This window comes from Cololabis saira, chromosome 1 (assembly GCF_033807715.1).
Source record: "Cololabis saira isolate AMF1-May2022 chromosome 1, fColSai1.1, whole genome shotgun sequence".
Lineage (NCBI taxonomy): Eukaryota > Metazoa > Chordata > Actinopteri > Beloniformes > Belonidae > Cololabis > Cololabis saira.
The window spans coordinates 48,041,755-48,061,881 of record NC_084587.1 but is presented as its reverse complement, the minus strand read 5'-3'; the positions used below and the strand labels follow the sequence as shown (position 1 = coordinate 48,061,881).

General features: G+C 41.3%; 1 protein-coding gene across 1 annotated transcript; it reads left to right on the top strand.

Annotated features, from left to right (window-relative positions):
- Positions 1-6,915: 6,915 nt before the first annotated feature.
- LOC133453631 (N-acetylaspartate synthetase-like) lies at positions 6,916-19,759 on the top strand. The gene is made up of 3 exons (XM_061733109.1): positions 6,916-7,163; positions 8,191-8,352; positions 19,189-19,759. The coding sequence occupies exons 1-3, from the start codon at positions 6,950-6,952 to the stop codon at positions 19,551-19,553; spliced, it is 741 nt and encodes a 246-aa protein (XP_061589093.1). The 5' UTR covers positions 6,916-6,949; the 3' UTR covers positions 19,554-19,759.
- Positions 19,760-20,127: the final 368 nt, after the last annotated feature.

Below are 20,127 nucleotides of genomic sequence, written 5' to 3'. Positions count from 1 at the left end.
CTTGAGCAGAAACTGAAAGGGAGGGCAATTATCTAGCACAAATGCCTTTTACGAGAACGCAGTCTTTATACTCAAAAATGACTTATCAAATGTCATTTGAAAGTTTGAAAAATATCCACTCATGCAACAAGGAGTCAGAGAAGCATGCGTACACTATGTTACATCACATCTTCTTTTTATCGGTTCTCGGATGAGGTGCAGTGCGATCATGCGTTTTTATCTTGTTCGGGTGGGATTTTAGATGGTCCCCAGGGAATAATCTGGTGTTACAGGCACAGTTCTAGCAAGGTCTGACGAGTCCAAGACTGCAAAGGTGGCTCTGTTTTAACTGGCCTAGATTGTTTTCTGTGATCATTTCACAGATCCAATCCTGCTGAAAAAGCATGCAAAAATAATCTTCTGAATGAAGTATCAGATCAGTGAATGTCAAACAAAGCATGCCATTCCTGTTTTTATGTGAGGGTCAATGGTGCTTGAAGCAGAAAGATGAGGGCTCAGTAATCCTGCAGATAATCACCATGGGCGTCCCAACTATCTGTGATCCCAGCCTTCGTACTTCTACCAGCTCATGTCAACTTGAGCATTTTCTTTGTCATTATTCTCAGACCAACATTAATAAACGTTTGGGAGTATTATTGGAGCTGGTTAGTGTTTGATACTTTTCTTTTCAGGCTAATACCTACAAATTCCTTCATGCATTTGTTTGAGACTCGTTTCTTGTTTTCTCGTGAATAAAACTCTAACGTTTGCAAAACGAATAGATTTGCTCTTTTGGGTCTGTGACTGGCTGATGCAGATTAGTTCAACTCAGAACCCTGGAAAAGATGTTTAAACGTTCCCTCTTCCACGCCATTCAGAGGATTTGGTGTCCATGGTTTTTCCAAATCACTTTCTACTTCACCCCTGCCCAGTTGATGATCGTTCCAGAGATGCTAATTATCCTATTTTCTTTGAAAATCAATTCTCTCTGAATGTGGTGATAAAACATACTGATGATAGTTTTGCTAATATCCCTTTCAATGTATTTTCTTTTGTTTATTTTAGTGTACTGCCATGTGAGCACCTGAAGTTCATGGCCGTTCAGGTATATTTCCTCTTTTCACTTTGTGTACACAGAGTTTTGATCATGTTTTCATGATTTGTACATATTAGATTCAATGCACTAAAAAAATACTTTATTTGTCCCTGAAGGGAAATTCATTGTTGAAGTAGTTCGGATTTAAGTCCCTCCAAAGATGAATTGTAGACCCTGTGAGCAGGAAGGATCTCTTGTAGAGGTCTGAAGGATGTCTCTTCATTATGTTTTATCCTTCATTCCAAAATTTCTCGATTTGGTAGATTCAAGTTCATGAAAGGTTTTCAACACATCGCTGCGTCCTCAGCTGTTCATGTAAAGTAAAACTATTTTCACCAAGCTAGTCAAATATATACGGTCAAATTAATTTACAAGTTCATACGCTTATTGCCTAAAGAGTACTACGTATTCTTAAAAAGTCTCAAAAGAAAAATCTAACTATAAATAACAACTGAAAAAGAAAATCCCTCTGCTTAATTTCATCCAATAATTCAACCAATGACATCACTGATGTTATAAAAGACAGGAAATGCTGTAGCTCAAGGCTGAGTCAGAGGAAGGAAACAAAGTAAGTAAGTATAATCAATACAATATCCAACCTGTAACTAAATAGTGTGTTTGCTTTTTATTGAGCTGATACTTTGACATAGTGTTTAACGCTCCCACAAACAAACCCGGGATAGTTAGTGAAGCAATTCCAACCAATAAAAAAATGAAACAGCTGAAAGTGTGATGTGATGAATGAAGTGACAAGTGGTGAGTAAAATACATCCCACTGTCACCAACAGCACAGAGGTCAAATAAACAACCCTAACAGAGGAACGAGAACACATATGGGAAAAGTGAGTGTTTGCAAGCTGGAGGCAGCAGGTGTTTATCATATCCAACACCCCACATAAAACACAGAAGAAGAGATGGAGAGAGTGTGGGTGTATTTGCAGTTCTGTGTGATTGAGCTCGATTATTGTTCTCCTCATTAATGGATTCTTGTTCCTTGCCCTTTTTTAGCTGTGGGAAAAAGTTTAAGAGCAGCGTGTTAACATTTTCCCTCTAACATCAGAGTTGTTACTTATTTCATTTCATTTCATTTCATTTTTATTTATTCTGGTCATGGAAATATGCAAAGAAAAAAAGCAAGCAAGTAAAATGACAACACAATCAAAAACATATTCCATAACCAGAAAGGAGCAGGAAGAAGAAAATCTTATTCTACCTGCCCCTCCCTCAAAAGAAAACTGAACAATAATAACAGATGGTCTGCACAATTACTTGATTAATATCACAAGAAAAGAAAAACAAGAAAATAAATTGTCTGCCTCCATACGCATATATTATATATTTAGACTATTTCATACATACTTTGCTATTTTTTTCTCTTTAAATTTATATTTAAACTGAAATATGTTTATACAGCACTTTAAATCATAATTTAATGAATTCCATAACTTAATTCCAACAATTGAAGTGCTCATCTGCTTTAAGGTTGTTCGGGCAAATAAATGTTTAAAATTAAATTTTCTGCGACTATCTTTGTTATTTAAACTGAAAGTAAACATGTATTGTAAGTTTTCTGGTAATAATTTACATTTAGCTGTGTACATGATTGTGAGTGTCTGTAATTTAACCAAATCCTCAAGTTTCAGTAATCTTGATTCAAAAAATAATCTGTTGGTGTGTTCTCTGTAATGTGTATTGAAAATAACTCTAAGTGCTCTTTTCTGTAATAAAAATAAAGGATTCATATTTGTTGGATATGTGTTGCCCCAGATTGCAACACAATAAGATAAATAAGGCCTTTATTTGCATACTTATTTGTAAAAAAAAAGACACAAAAAACCCTCAAACTTCTCTCCCATGACACTGAGCTACTTTCATGCAATGATCCTTGAAAGCTGCTGTTACCAATGGTTTCACGGCTTTTCCCTTATGTTACGCCTGTCCTCCTCCACACAGATATTTGTATCATTTCATGCATCACGTCTACAATACGTCATCCCAGTTAAATATAGAACCGATTCTATTATCATGTCACTTTTGGCATGTTTGGTCTGGTCTTATGTTCAGTTATTCTTTTTAATCTCAGCAAACCCTGGAAAGCCCTCGGACCTGAAGTGAGTCACTCCCCAGCAGTTGTCCCGCCTCCTTCCAGCTCCTTGCCTTCTGCTCTCAGTCTATTTTAGTTTGATAAGAATGATGATTAAATGACTGAAACACAATAGTCGCATTCCTCTGTAGTTCTCGTGAATGCTCTTTATCTTTTGTGGCTCAGTGTTAAGCTTCAAAGCAATTTAGCAACACTTGGTTTTTGTTGGCTCTTTATTGGCGTCATTCAAATCTTGTTGCTATTATTAATATTCTATTATTAAATTTGTGATCATTTTCATTTCATTTTGGTTTTGACTAAAAGAGCGAATAAAAGCTTGTCTTTTACCTTATTGAGCTTTAGTCGGTTTTCAAATGTCCCTTTACAAAATCATGCCCATTCACAAGCCCACTGTCGAGAGCGTTGGGATGCTGTGTAACATGTAAATAAAACAGAACATTTCATAAAATCCTACTCCCTTCCCATGAACAACAGATGTTTTTGAAAGTGAGAAATTTTTCCACGAAATGGAAAATATCGGCTCATTTGATGCCAGCAATACATCTGAAAAAAGTTGGAACAGAACAATCTTTATCTTTGTAGTTTTAAGAGGAATTCATGACGTTTTAATAAACAAAATATTTTAAAAAGTTATACAAATTATAAAGTATTAAATATTTTTGAATTGGAAAAATGAATTGAATTTGAATGTTTTCCCATTCATGTCCTAAATGAGTGCAGTGAATAGACCCTTTTTGTGTTTGTAAACAATGATGACGTAAAACGTATGCGCGCGCATTTTGGCAACGGAAGTACGGCGGAGATAAACAGCGTGTCAAGCTATGCAAGGGGATTATCAACTAAAGATCACGAATCTTACCTTAACAAGTTGACTCTGACAAATGGTGTCCGACTTCCAGATCCGTGTTCTATTAATGAGTGGGTTGAAGATGTTAGAAAGTGGCCAAATGAGTTGTCGTCCCGGTCCCGGGGCGGTCCCTCCCCCCTCCCCCCTCCCCGCGGAGCTGCGGAGCTTCCAACCATGGTCGGGGACAGAAGGCTGGGGTGATTCCCAGGATGGAGACAGGCAAACTGGAAAAAATTGCATAACGCGAAGAACAATCTGGCAGTGACGGGCAGGGAGTGGAGGTGGGAAAAACCGTAGTGGCACGAGGGGGCGGAGCTGGCAGGTGAGTGAGGCAGGTAAGGAGCTGGAGGGGATGTGACAGTTATTTCTGTGACGACTTTGCTTTTCCTTTATTTAATCCCTTTTAATCTTACCTTTTCTTCAACAACAACATGTACTGTACACCTTGACTGGCATGGATTTCCAATGTATTACTTATTTAATCATTATTTAAACCGATTCTTATGTTGCCCTGGCTTTGTCAACAAACCCCTTGACGGGGAAGGGGAAACACACCAGAACCATGAAGTGACAAACATCGTGAGTAACAGTGAAATGACCCACCTCAGCAACAGAAGTCTCCCCGTCTGGCCTTCACTGAGTCTGAGTCTAGAGGTCAACAGGGGGGTCCGGTTTAATCATTTCTATTCATTATCAGATAAGAAGCCAATTAATTAGGGTCTTATTTTATTCTATTTTTTTTTTTTTTTTTTACAGAATATAGTCACAGATTTGTCAATATGAGAAGTTCCTGCTTCATTAATTACAGGAAATTCCCCTATTTGTTAAGTGGGGTTGATTCCAACGGCGATGAAGCAGTCACTTCCTCTTGAAAATGATTAAGCCATAAGGTTTCTGTTGACCGCGGTGTTACAGCATCCACTTAGTGAAAGAAAAACTGTGGCATGGACTTTTATTTACACGGGCTGTATCTTAAAAAAACACAGAATGGACTTGTCAATTACGTGTCGACAGAGCGGTTAGTGTCAGCAGGAGTGTGGGAAATACAGAAATACAGAGACTCACCCTCCAAGAATTTACCATCCGAGTGATTCTCTCACTCGGATTTTACCCTGAGATGAGTAAAAAGACAAAACTATGGTTGTTTACTATTTGTAAGCACCCCCAAAATGTTTACGGGAGCTGGGCCTAACAACATCCCTGCAGACGAGTCATCTTCCTCCTCAGATGAAGCTGACATTTAGGGGCTCGTGTGGTCCTACTGATTTGTCTCGTCTGCATACGGCAAGACACAGCTCTGCCTCACCTAAAGGGATGACCTTGTGGCTTTTGTATCACTGCTTGTTCGAGATGATGCTGCTGGCACCAGAACATTGTTGAAGAGGAGGAAGATCTCGCCTTCCCACGTCTTGCGACCCTTCTTCATCAGGGTGCCCTCTCCCTTCAAAAGCCGGCCCGGCCTGGTGTCTCAGTGCCTTCCTTCCTGGTGACGTAGCAGGGCTTTCCTGGTGTCTACGGAAGAAAATGACAAGTATGCAATATAAAGAAAAAACAACAAGACAGGTGCAGGAACAGCTTCACATACTTTAGATCAGGGGTCGGCAACACGCGGCTCTAGAGCCGCATGCGGCTCTTTAGCGCCGCCCTAGTGGCTCTAACCCTAACCCTGGAGCTTTTTCAAAAATGTTTGACCTTATTTTTTCCTTTTTTTTCTTTTTTTTCCCTTTACTTTCTCTTTTTTCCCTTTTTTCCTTTTATTTTTTCCTTTCCTTTTTAATTTCGATATTTTGACTTTTTTCTCAAAATTGTACTTCAACATTAATCTCGACATTTCCACTTTTTTCTCAACATTTCCACTTTTTTCGAGATTGTACTTCAACATTAATCTCGACATTTCCACTTTTTTCTCTACATTTTGACTATTTCCTCTACATTTTGACTATTTCCCCGACATTTCGAATTTTTTCCCGAAATTTTGACTTTTTTCTTGACATTTCGGCTTTTTTCTCAACATTTCTACTTTTTTCTCAACATTTCGCCATTTGCCTTCATTCTAAGGCTTATACAAGACTTTTCATTTTTTGCGGCTCCAGACATATTTGTTTTTTGTGTTTTTGGTGCAATATGGCTCTTACAACATTTTGGGTTGCCGACACCTGCTTTAGATGATGATCATTTTCCTGCAAAGCTGTGAGGCTTTAATGATACCTCAAACTGAATGTTGGAGTAAATGTATGTTGCTTTTCTCTGTGCTGAGGTGTTTTCCTGCAATGTGAAGATTCCCCCCTTCTCTTTCCTGGTGTCATCCTTTTTCTCAGCTGATAAAATACCCATGACGGCACTCTGAGGAACCTGTCTACCCATGTCTTGTCTTGTTTTACAAGTAAAGCTACATACCATGTAGATATATATCTTTACTTGTCATTGAGCCGACAAAGTTCATCGATCTATGTTAAAGTTCAAAAATAGGAATATTAACAGACAGTGTGTCAGGTGTGTCATTACCAAACATGAAGCAGCTTTCTATCTAAACGTGCTGCAGCGTGTTGCCGGTAAGCTGACTCATGACTCAGACTATTAACCAAGTAGGATTCTTCCAAAACTGTAACTGTGGCCTGCTGGGACATTTGCTGTATCAATGCTGCATATGTGTTGGCTCATCACACTGGTATGCCTTACCCCCCTCTCTTTTAGTGTCCGTTTTTTACATACTCTGAAGCCGTTGGATAAGGAGGGTGTAGAGTGGTCTTTAGGGTTGTTATCTGCAGCGAGACTCATTGATAAACTACTACAACTTTACTAGAGGCTCCGTCCTCACAGCGCCACGCCCCTGCCACACAGAGATCTTTTAAAAACCCACAAGAATGTTGTGACAACAGTTGACGTCCTCTCCAAGCTGCATCCTGTGTTTCTCAAGTCTGATATGGGGCACCAAGTGCAGAAAATTGTTGGCAAGAAAAGCGGTGGGGTAAAAGCTCAAACTGCAGAGATCGTGCAGGTACGGGAATTTGAGCCTGCAGATGCATCAGAAGTGCAACGGATTTTTTCTGAAGGTGTTCTGGAGATGGTAGTAGACACCGCTTTCCGAGGTTTGAAACATCACCCTGAGAGTCTGCTACTGTACGCCGCTGCCACAGGTGAGACGCCTCCACAAACCATCCTTGCTTGACTGCTTCTTTGCCTCAGGAAACTTTGTTGAGCCGTATGTGTTTGTCCACCAAACTGACAGCCAAGGACAGTTTATCTTTCAGTGACAGATGCTTAAAAACATAAAAAACAGACAGTTTTTTATTATACTTGGTTCAACATTTTATTATACTTGGTTCAAATTTCTTTTCTTTTTTTTTTGTTAACAATTTTTTATTAATTTTATGCCAACTTTTGAAAAAAAGGGCAGACAGTCACAGGCACAGCTCTATACATTTTGTTGTAGCAGCATGTCCACTATACATTTGAAAATAACAAATGCAAAAAACTGGCAAAAATGTATTACAACAGTTAAAACAAAACAAAAACATTTCATATACTGTACATATTTATGCTTGTCTGTCTCCTCCTTGACCCACATACACGGGTCAATGACGTGACGCCTATATTTTCTGAAAAACAGATTTTTTTTCAATTCAAAAAAGGTTTAAATTAATAAAAAAAATACCATATATATGACCGACCTGTCCCACATATGGACTCACTTGAATTAAAAAAAAAAAGACAAAAAGAAAAAAAAGATTATTTTTTTTAAGCGTCAAAATGTCTTGTGGTACGACCGTCCGACCAGGACTCTTGTTTTGAAAACTTTTTTGAAATCACTCTAAATGTATTTAAATCAATCTTCTGCCCTATCTGGCATGATTTCCCGAGTGTCTTGTAGTGTGTAAGATTGCAACACATTTGTATTTATATTTCCATCATAATATACAAACAAAGTTTCACTGATTATGTCCATTTTATGAAATATGTGGCGCGACCATTAAAAAAAAAACAATTTTTGTATAATACTGAAAACTTGTAAAAAAAAAAGATGTCAAGATGTTAAGCAAATTAATTTATTTTAATATGAATCATGGTTGCACCAGATGACCTTTTTTTACCCCTGTGAGTGAAAATGTATTTTCTTTTCTTAACATTAACGTTACAATGACTGCAATGTCTTTTGTCTGGTAGCCATATGTTTCACCATCACCATGAGTTGGTGGGTGATAGGACTCCTCCCAGCCATGGTGTGTATGCGCTACTTCTACAGCAGATGTATGATCCACAGTTACCTGAAGCAAGCCATGAGCACAGACATGGGAGACATTGAAGGATATTACATGAGATCACCAGGTATGGACTGTATACTGTATCTCTAGCACCACACCCCATCAAAAACAACATACAGCCCTCTGAATTCAGTGACAGCCAGAGTCCTGCACCAGCAGAGCACTGGTTCTGGTTTGTACATACTGTAGATTTATAGGCTGGCGGAAGCACCAAACTGTTACATACTCTTTAAATTACAAAAGTAGCTCAATAGTTGTTGTCCCCTGGCTCTCACCTGTAATGAGCTGGGATAGGCTCCAGCAGACCCCCCATGCACAGGAGAAAAATGGGTATAAAATGGGTATAAAAAATGGATGGATGAATTTGACATATTATACAGGCTTGCAAATGAATGAATAAATAAATAAATGATTATATAAAATAAACCTCGACATGGAGGCAACTTAATGCCAGGAAGGAGGTGAAAGAACAAAAATATGTTATTTGAAGAGGTGCTTTTAAATGATGATTTTAACCAAAAGCATCTATGACAGTCTGAGTCTTTGAGGAGCAAAGATATTCATCTTTATTATTATCGACCGTAGTCAGCAGGGAAAGAGGGTAAAGGAAAACATACAATACAACAAACACAAAACATACATGATAATATAAATACACATCAAGCTAACAAATAAAAACACAATTAAAATAAATAAAAGCAATAAAAACTATAAAAGGCATGCGTACCAATGTTTCCACATGTGCGATTGGTAGCGAACCGAGCTGTAGCGAGGGTTGGTCAGTGCTATTAAAATACCATTCTGTGATGCATGTAAGCGACCCTTGAACTTATACATGTGCATTCTCAGCAAGGCTTGAAAGGAGGGTAAGCGCAGGTCCTTAAAAAGCTCACTAGCGCTGCCACCCCTAGGAACTTTCATCAGGATCCTGAGTGCATCATTGTAGGCCACCTGGAGCTTTCGCATACTCCCTTTAGTGTATTTCACCCATAAGGGGGCTGTATATACAGGGGTGCAGTATGCTCTAAACAGATTGACCTTAACCTCAGAAGAGCAGTAGTGAAACCTCCTGACAAGCATGTTGGCTTGAGCATACAGCATCCGCCGTTGCCTGCACATGTCAGCATCATCTACCAGCTCATCATTAATGATGTGGCCCAAGTATTTAGTAGAGTTACATACAGAAATAATTTGACCTGACAAATAAAAGAGGGGAAAGTTTAGTTGCTTGTCCTCCTTAGTCCTGCATATCAACACAACGCTCTTCTTGGCATTGTATTTTACATCAAATTCAACCCCATAATCAGAGCAAATATTAAGCAGTTGTTGGAACCCTGCACTACTGGGAGAAACAATGGCCAGATCATCAGCATACATAAAATGGTTGATCAAGTTAAAACCTATCATGCAGCCGGTTCTACATTCTCCCAGCTGTAGCGAGAGGTCATCCATATACACATTAAACAGGGCAGGGGAGAGAAGCCCTCCCTGTCGAACGCCATTACCCACACTAAAGGGGGAGGATAGTGTATTTCCCCATTTGACCTGTATGCTCTGTTTGGCGTACCAGTAAGCCAGAATGCGAACAATACAACCAGGGACACCCCTCTGTTTGAGTTTGGCAAATAGCTTGTAGTGGTTGACTCTGTCAAATGCTTTAGAAGCATCAATAAACCCTATCAGCATAGAGGAGCCTCGCCTTCTGTATGTTTCCACCACCTCTTTTAAGGCATATATACAGATGTCTGTGCTGTGCTTAGCCTTAAACCCAAACTGATTGTCAGTGGTGTATATAAAATCACTTAGCCTATCTAATAACATTCTTTCTAGCACCTTTGACAGTATGCTAGCTAGGGCAATAGGTCTATAGTTGTCCATACTCCCTACCTTACCAGCCTTGTCCTTGATGACAGGCACCAACATCACTGTCAGCATGGAATCAGGCAGTATACCGTGGGTCATTAGACCGGTAAAGCAGATGGAAAGCAATGCTGCTAATCTGGGGCTAGCTAACTTGAGATGCTCAGCTGTGATATTGTCCAAGCCACCTGCCTTATTATCAGCTAACTGTCTTATAGCTTGAACACTTTCAATAGGACTGAAGTGCACCCCTTCTTCATGTAGCTCATTAAGATAGTATGGCTCACTTTTAACACAGTTAAACAGGTCAGCATAGTGCTTCCTCCATAGTTCAGTTATATTAGCAGTACCGGAAACACCTTCGATGTTGCATGGAAGTGTAGCTTTGTTACTATTAGCAGTTTTAACTTCCCTCCAAAAACCTGCATTATTTTGGCCTAGCAGTGACCCTGCCATAGTGTCAGCTCTGATAGATTGCTCATGCTTGCTGATGAAGCGCACAGCGTGTTTATACCTGGCATTAGTTAGTTTTTTAAACTCTAAGTCAGGGCCCTGTCTAGGTTTCCCTGCAATAAGCCAGGCTCTATGTGCTGCCTTAGCTTCAGCATGGTGATCTGCAACATATGCGTTCCAACCTGGCTTATTCCTTGTCTTTCTATGGTTAGTGATAAGCGGCTTACTAGCCTGAGATAAAGCACATACAATATTATCATACATAGAACTCAAGTCATTACAGTGTGAGGTATTACTACAATTAACATTAGCACATAAAATGGCTTCCATGGGTAACTGAACCTGACTTAAAAGGAGCCCTGATCTCCCACCGTAATTAAAAACATCCTCATCAGATAATTTTGACCAGTATACCCTGGCCTCATATTCACCATGGCTCTCATTGGTTATCTCTGGGAGCCTGCCAATGTCTAGAGTCATCTCAATAGGAAAATGGTCAGTTGTAGTAACATCATGCAATATTTTCATGGAAACAAGCGTTGCATGAGCATCTGAAGTACAAATCACATGATCAAGCCAGCTCACTGAATGGTGAGCTTCACTATAATAGGTAAAACTGTCTGAAGGCAGAAGCTCTTGGCTGGACAGGACAAGATTATTATCTTCACAGAAGTTCAGCAGATGTTTAGCAAAAGGAGCTTTTTTATCAGATATATCTGCATTCAGATCCCCTAAAACATATATACAAGTGCAGCTGTTGTCATATATAAAAGAACTGATAAAAGCAAGTCTATCCACATACTCGTCATCATTGTGACTTGCATCATAGGGAGTATAAATGTTCAGAATAATAAACTCTCTACTATTCAGCTTTAGATGCACAGCAATACACCAGTCTACATCCAGACGCAAAACACTGATTACAGGGTCAAGACGTTTGTGCCACAGGATGGCCACACCCCCTGAGATTCTCCCTTTAACCATACATTGAGAAAGATCCGTTGTTGATTCCCCAGCTCCGTGAAAATCATCATGAATAGAGTTCAGACCTCCCAACACTTGCTTTGAGAGGAAAGTCTCCTGTAAGCATACAATTTCACAGTTTTGTAACAGGGTATCCACTTCTAATCTCCGAGCTCTGTCACCCACACTACTACCAAGGCACAACCCACGACAATTGTAAGAGGCGACCCGCATGTTGCATTTTTAGTGAATGTCCGAAGCCAGGGCTTCCTTTTCTGTGCGCAGCACCTCATCCCTCTCAACAGGAGCACTGCTATTCATGGTCCTGGGCCCACGGGGCTCAAAGTAGCGTCGCACAGAAACCCCGGGGGGCCAGATTGCAGGACTGTACATGTCCGCTACTTCATTACAGTCAGCAGTGACATGAAACGAGCCAAAACGGCTGCCAGGCACGTCTATCTTTCTACACGTCACTGTAATATTGTCCATTTTCCCAGCCACATAGTCACGTAGATTTTCAGCAACTACATTAGGGGAGAGTTTGGTGACAAATACACTCACCCTCTTGGTTGTGATCACAGAAATGTTTGGGCACGCAGTACCAGTACCCACAATCTCCACAGCTTTACTCTTCTGCTCCCGTTTTCCCCCAGTTAACACTGGGGCGCGTCGAGGAAGTCGCTTCGCTGGTGTAGGCTTTTTACTGCCTTTAGCGACGACCAAAGACCACGGAACGGGAGAGCGGGGCTGGGAGCTCATTGAAGCCTCTGCAACGGGGGGAGGTAATGCCGCCGTCGGTCGAGCGGAGCCGATCCGACTCTGTACCTCACTTTTCCGAGAAGCACCAGGGGGATCCGTAACTCCACCAGCAGCAGCCCCTGAGCCCGAATCCATGGTGCGGCGCTCCTCCATCGCTGTCACTCGGAGATTCACAGCAGATGTAGCTTCCACCAGGTTCTTATTCACGTCCAGCTGAGCGTGAATCGTCTTCCTTAGACCCGATACTTCATTTCCCAGTTGCTCTATTCTACTGAGCAGGGCCGAGGCGTCCAGACAGCCAAATCCGACAGGTGGAAGCAGGTGCAGGAATTGTGAGGTAAACATAGGCATGTTTTCCCCAAACTCGTTGAAAAGGCTCAGACATGCCTTTATGTTATTGGAGTCCTTTTCCCGACCAGTGTGGTTGATATTACGCATCTTGGTCGTCGGGCAAATGTCAAACAGAAAGCCCTTGGATTTCACAATCCAATCCGAGGAGAAATTTGTTTTAGCCAGCAAAACAATTTCTTCCTGGTCAACAGTCTTCAATTTGTCAGAGATGAAGTGCAAAAATTCATCAACTACAATGATCTTGCTCCCGCATTGACTTTTAAAAACTTCAGGTTTAGGCCGAGGGCAAACGGCTCCACCTGCACCACCACTTGCAGCCATCTTAGAATCAAAATGGCCGATAGAGAGAGGATCTCTGTTTTGTCGACAAATGCGTAAAATTCTTTGAAATGCTCCCCATAAACCCTAAAAACGAAACCCCTGATTTCTGAACCCTCATATGTGACGATTTTCCAGAACCGCCATTGATATAACACATGGACAAGGGGTTACTGTGGGAAACTTTCAACAAGTATTGCATTTACAAGATATAAAATGTCTACTTTAAACTTTATTCAATTCAATTCAATTCAATTTTATTTATATAGCGTCTAATACAACAGAGTTGTCTCTAGACGCTTTACAGAGACCCATACCCAGAACATGACCCCCGAGCAGTTATTACATAAACAATGGCAGGTAAAAACTCCCCTAGTGGGAGAAAAACCTTAAGCCAAACAGTGGCAAGGAAAAACTCCCCTTTAGGAGGGAAGAAACCTTGAGCAGGACCAGGCTCATAAGGGGGGACCCTCCTGCCGAGGGCCAGACTGGTGGGTCAGGGACGGCAACAGCACAGCAGGCAGGTGGAAGCAGCAACGGGATGACCGGGGGTGGGGACCGCAGGCCAGCACACAGCTCCCGAAGCTCCGGCCCAATCAGCAAGTCCCAGGTTGGGGTGCAGGGTCAGGAAAAGACTTGTGCTCCGTAATGCAAGCTACAAGCCACCCACGGCCACCTGCAGGACAAAAGAGAGAAAAGGGAGGAGAAGGGGGGGCCAGCAACGGGATGACCAGGGGTGGGGACCGCAGGCCAGCACGCAGCTCCCGAAGCTCCGGCCCAATCAGCAAGTCCCAGGTTGGGGTGCAGGGTCGGGGAAAGACTTGTGCTCTGTAATGCAAGCTACAAGCCACCCACGTCCACCTGCAGGTTCCGGTGTCCGGCAAAGGATGCTGCAACATGGACAAAAGAGAGAAAAGGGAGGATGTAACTCACATGTGTCAAACTAAAGGCCAGATGTGGCCCGCCATGACATTTTATGTGGCCCGCATAGCATAGGCTTGCCCCCCGTCCCCTGAAATACAGCATTGTTACGTAATTGGGAATTGAAAATTGCGTTCCGTATTGAACCAATTGAACCACGCAGTTGATTCCGTATTTCACAATTGTCCCATGCACGTCTGTCACACACGCACACACACATGAACAACGAACTAACAATAATGGACAAAATAAAGGACAGGATATATTAAAGACAGCAAAATATGTCGGTGCGCTCTCTGTCTGTGCCCTCTGTCTGTGCTGCAGACGGCCCGCCCCTTTGCGCTCCGTTGCCTAGTTACCGCTCACTGCCGCTCACTGCACCGCGCCTTTCAAAAACAAGTCAAGTGCAGATGTCTGCAGAGATGTCTCCAGACACCCCACCTCCTCCTAAATAGAGGAAAGGTCAGCAAAAACATCGACGGGAGTGGGAAGAGTAGGGGTGCCACCTTTCAGAAATAGAAATAAGGGACGTTGCGATTTCAGCCGAAAAAAGGGACAGCCCCAAAACGTCTAAAATGCATAGAAATGTGCATTTAAAAAAAAAAACGTAATTAAAATATAATAAAATGTAATTCAACAAAGAAGAAGAACAGTTAAACTGTGTGCAATTTAATGATTTTGCTTGCATTTTGTTTTTTTGTTTTTATCATTTTCAGAACATGATCAATATTAATATATAGAGAGAGAATCCACTTGGTGTGTTCAATGACAGGCAGCATCTCATCAAAGACTAACCAAATAACTTGACCAATATACTGTAGTTGTGAACTGAGTCAACCTTTATTTTGGTATTTTTAGTTGATTACATATTATTTATGTGTAGCTGCTGTTGTAATTATTTAATGTTTGCAGGTCTTATGTGTGTATGCAGACAAATTGTTGTTATCAAACCATCAGTTGGATGCAAGGCTGTGTGCAGCCTTTTTTTTGTAAAATGTTACATGTCATACATGTTCTTTGCAGCTCAGTTTTGTTATTTTTTTCTTTATTCTCTTGGACAGTTTGATCCTTCGTTTATGGAGTTATGTGGGTTTTCATAAGCTGACACAATTTAAAAAGATGTATGTTAGAGCAACAACAAGCAAACATATGTTTTCTATGCAACTGTAAGTTTCACTTGAATAAGTTATAATTAATAATGAGTTATTTAACATTAAGGAGTAGTTACATTTATTTTACATTACATTCGATTACATTTAGTTACATTTGTAAATTACATCTGGCCCTTTGAGGACAGCCATTATGCTGATGTGGCCCTCGGTGAAAATGAGTTTGACACCCCTGATTACTGGTGGGTTGGGTCTGCTCTGCCTCTAGGGGTCGCTGTGGGGCTACTACAACATCCCAGTCCCTTCTGGCGCACAAGCAACATATTACCTAATTAACAGCACAAACTAGGACCGGGAGAAGATGATTTGGGTCAGGGGGCTGAAGAGAGGTTTCCAAGTAAATAAAAGACAATATTTATGTCAATAATGTTTAAACACACAATTTAAACCACACAATTTATTTAGGCTAATGTAAACCAGATATTGTAGACAGGTACATTATACATTGAAATAATGGTGGGCACTTGAAAATTCTGCTTCATACACATTCATTTTCGAATTTTACAGAACAAACAACGAACAAAATCCATAACATTAAAACGTTTGCTTGGTCTAGAACAGAGGTAGGCAACCCTGGTCCTAGAGATGTTTTAGAAGTCTCCTTGCCTCACCACACCAGATTCTAATTAATGGCCATCATCAGCTTCTGTTTATTTATGTATTTAAAGGTTTAAATTACAGGGACAATGCACATTAATAACACATTTAAACCAATGCAAAATGTGCCGGAATTAGCCAAAAGGCTATTTTGCATCCGCTGTCCCTGGACTGATGTTCTGTTAATGACAGTCTGTTAATGTCTGTTGTTGTGCCACAAAGGGGGTGCTGGTTCAGTTATTAAAGAGTTATTAATAAAGTAGATCACTTATCAAATTGAGTTATCAAAATGAATCAATCAAAATGGGGCACCACCTGACTTATCAGGAAAATGATAACTAAACAGCTAAATCAGTCTCAAGATAACTGTTATTCCACAGAGTAACAGTGAAGGAAGGAGTCCGAGCACAGACCTTTGCAACTAGCAGCTGTGACAAATCTGTATAAAATAAACACAAACATCTTCTCTCATTCAAATTAATCCGAATTTATTTACACAAGTGTTAAAAGATAATAAAACAACACTTAGGATAAAATCCAATGCCTAAACTACACATAAACAACAACTAACTAAACATTAACACAAACTTCAGATTATATACTGTATATGTGTGTGTGTGTGTGTGTGTGTGTGTGTGTGTGTGTGTGTGTGTGTGTGTGTGTGTGTGTGTGTGTGTGTGTGTGTGTGTGTGTGTGTGTGTGTGTGTGTGTGTGTGTGTGTGTGTGTGTGTGTGTGTGTGTGTGTCACGATGGCTGTTCATACACATGGTGAGGCAAAAGAAAAGATGGCTGACAAAGTCACGGCTTTATGGCCAAGATAAGAGTGTGCGTGTGTGGGGGGTTAGTAGGAGAGGATGAGAGGAGAAAAGTAAAGCCCAAGACACTAGAATAACTTCTCACTACCGGAAAACCAAGTTCTTCTGATGTTTCCCACACAATGAAACTAACTTCACATGTGCGCTCTGGTCGTTCAAGTGGGAAATGAGGAAGGGCTGTGTTTTCTGTTGTGAAAGAGCATGTCATCAAGATCTAGCAACGTGGATGCAACAGTAGATAAACAATAAAATAAACAAACACACTTAAACTAATAAACACAGTTGTGACGGGATCAGCGGTCCGGCTCACAACACAACTAAACTTGTTAAATGTGTTAACTATGTTTCTCTGCATAGTTTCTCTGGGCAGAAACTTTGGTCTGGCTGGTCAGTGCTCCTGGGTGAACAGCTGGATGGTTACGCTCCGCAGGTGATCCTGATAAAGAGCGTCTCTCTCTCTCTCCTGCTCTCCTCATCTCAGAGTGGATGAGGGGATGCAGCATTGGGACAGCAGCTGGGCCTCCTACAGCTCCAGGTCGGTCCGAAGGCGTTCACGTCGAAGCATGCAAGGGTCCCTTGTTCGGCTCATCTGGGCCTCGGAACGTTCGTGGGTCACTCGTTGCAGCGCTGCAGACAGTCACGATCATGGAGGAGGCCGGCCCATAGCTAGTAGCTCTTGATGCTAAAATAGGAGTTGTGGCCTTCTTCATAGCTCACAGAGAACTTCATGGGACCATGGACACGTCCGAGGTAGAAGAGACCCTGGGAGCAAAAGAGGAGGAAAAAGAAAAAAAAAGAGAGAGCAAGAAAAAGGGGAGAGTCTGCTCTTTATAGCTGGGCCCAGGCTGCGACTGCGGCCCCCCCTGCAGTTTAGGATCCATGCCCAATGAGAGGGCTATTCCTTATCCCTGAAGGGCCGTAAATGCAAATCTTGCTCGGGCTTTGAGTCATTATGGAGGTTCCTTTGAGGTTCCCAGAGTTAGGCCTCAGAGCTGGGCCTTAAAGTTCAAATTAAGGCTTCCCATGTTCACATAGGAAAGTGGCCCAACATTGTCAATGGCAGTCCTTTGTATCAGGGTGTGATGAAGCAGAGAAACATCTAAAACATGCAGGACTGCGGCTCTCTAGGACCAGGTTTGCCCCTGGTCTAGAACCTTTGAAAAATATTAACCTTCTTTCTTAGTAAGTTTTTTTTGTTCAACTGGCGGCAATGCTATGACACACTAATCCAGCAGAGTGCGCTGCAGCCCCCCCACTTCCCATGGCTACGGCACAAATAGTTGTGGAAGCTAATAAACGCGATTCCGCCCCCCCCTCCCTCATGGCTGTTGCATTATAGCATTGGTTGGGTGTCATACAGCCAAATCGTAGTTGCCGCCGCTGCTGCGTTGAATCCACCAACTCACTTAAATTTCTTGTTTGTTTTACTCTAGTTTTTATTGTGTTTTTAAGTGGTAGGTTTTTATCCAGTGATTTTAGTTGATGTGTGTTTTAGTGAGATTTCTAATTCATTGCACGTTTTGTTTTAAATCTGTTGATTCATGCAGAGGTGGCCTAGTAATAATTCATTTGTTTTTGGATTGCACGTTTTATTTGCCGTGTTAGTTTTACTCCACCTTGAAAAGGCAACAACTTTTTGTGTGTTTCCTTGATTTTGATCAGGTTCATCCTGTCTTCTTTTACAGTGTTTTTAGGATGATATTACCTCAGCATATTTTCTAAATCACTGGAGCCTAGACACTGGTTAATGTTGTTCAGTTGATGTATTTGTATTATAAGAACTATCACATGCTTTCACAACTTTTTGATTACATTGAACCACATCTTTCTCCTTTCTTGTGAAGTTTACCCATGCGTTGAGTGTTACAGATATAGTATACCCTCTGGGGCAGTGCTGTTGGTTTTTCTTAATATAGTTTAACTTAGTCGAGACGGTATGTTGTTACAGATAAGAAGCCTTGACTTAACCTTATTCAGAGTTTGGAGGAATCTTAACCGGACCAAAAATATATATTTTCTTAGAAGAAATGGGCACTCTGTATTCCAGACCAAAGACAAAATCCAGTGTACCACAGAGTTTAATACGTCAAAAAGCCAGGGTTTGTAATGCAGCAGGTGGTATCAGTGCCTTTGGCAGAAGCTATTTCACTTCTATGTAATAATAATAATTATTATTAATAATTAATTAGAGCTGCAAGCAGCGTTGATTGACCTCTCACACTTATGGCCGCCACCCCCACACGTCACCACATTCCTCAATATAACTATAAAGTGCCTTTGGTGTCCACATGAAAGTCAGCCAGTCATCATAAACATAGAAATATGTAGTGGAAATCCCTGATACATTTGCATTTTCTATATCATCCAAACTTATTATATATATAAAGCTTATTCTTCTCTTCACAAATGAGATGGTAGCACTAAACATCCTTGTGGGTAGCTGCTACCACCTCACAGATGTGCAGGTCACACAGGGAGTCTTTATTTGCTTTGTTTTAGGGAACAATGTTTTTTTTTTGTAAGTTTGCAACTCAAATAGTCAAATAGGGGGAATAGGGGAATATGTGTGTTCTTGACAAAAACGTGATCATTGTACCATCTGATGGTGGATTACTAACAAAAGGTCAACTAATCTTTCGCTGTATTTTATTCTATGTTTTACTTTGTGTTGTATTGTGTTCTCTCCACCTTCAGGTTCCTGTCTGTGGGTGGCAGTGCTGCAGGGTAAAGTGGTGGGTGTCGTAGCAGCATCTGGCCGGTTGGGGAGCTCTGTGGAGCTGCACCGAATGAGTGTGGACCGCAGCTTCAGGCGGTATGGAGTTGGAGCTGCGCTGGGACAGAAGGTCCTGGAGTTTGCTGCCTCTCAAGGATACTCCTCGGTTGTCCTGGGGACCACGGCATACACACCAGCTGCACACCGGCTCTACCGGCGCCTGGGTTTCCAGTGTGTGGGGGTTACAAACGGCTATGTCACACCAGGGGTCAAACAATCTTTCCTGGAACAAATCTTTTACAGAGTCCGGCATCATCACTACAGTCTTAATTTACAGGAGAGTTGAAAAATGAATGAATGAATGAATGAAAAATTATATGGATTTAAAAAATGGAAAACAACAAATAAAAACCAAATGGTACTGTACTTTCTGAGAAATTAATCAGAGACAACCACCCATATGAATTTTGGCGCTTTATTGTGTATTTTTGTTATTCTGACAGCCATACTAGTATGCAGTATGTACTGCATACTATATGCAGTACGTGCGGGGGGCGGGGGGGTTCACGGGTGCACGCATAACTGCAGCCAAGGACCGAGTGGACTTAAGGGGAGGGAAGGAGTTGTAGTTTAGTTTAGTTTGTAATTTGTGTAATCATGCGTTATACTTTTGATGGGTAGATGGGTTTTTGACTTATTGTTCCTAGTTTCTAAATATTGATGTGTAAGGCCTTGTATCTTTTACTTGTCGGGGTGGTTTGTCCTGCAGGTTTAAGGGGGAGTAATTAGAGTTGTGTGAGGTCAGGTTTGAGCTACCGCTACCTCTAGCTCAGGGGTCGGCAACCCGCGGCTCTAGAGCCGCATGCGGCTCTTTACCGCCGCCCTAGTGGCTCCTGGAGCTTTTTCAAAAATGTTTGAAC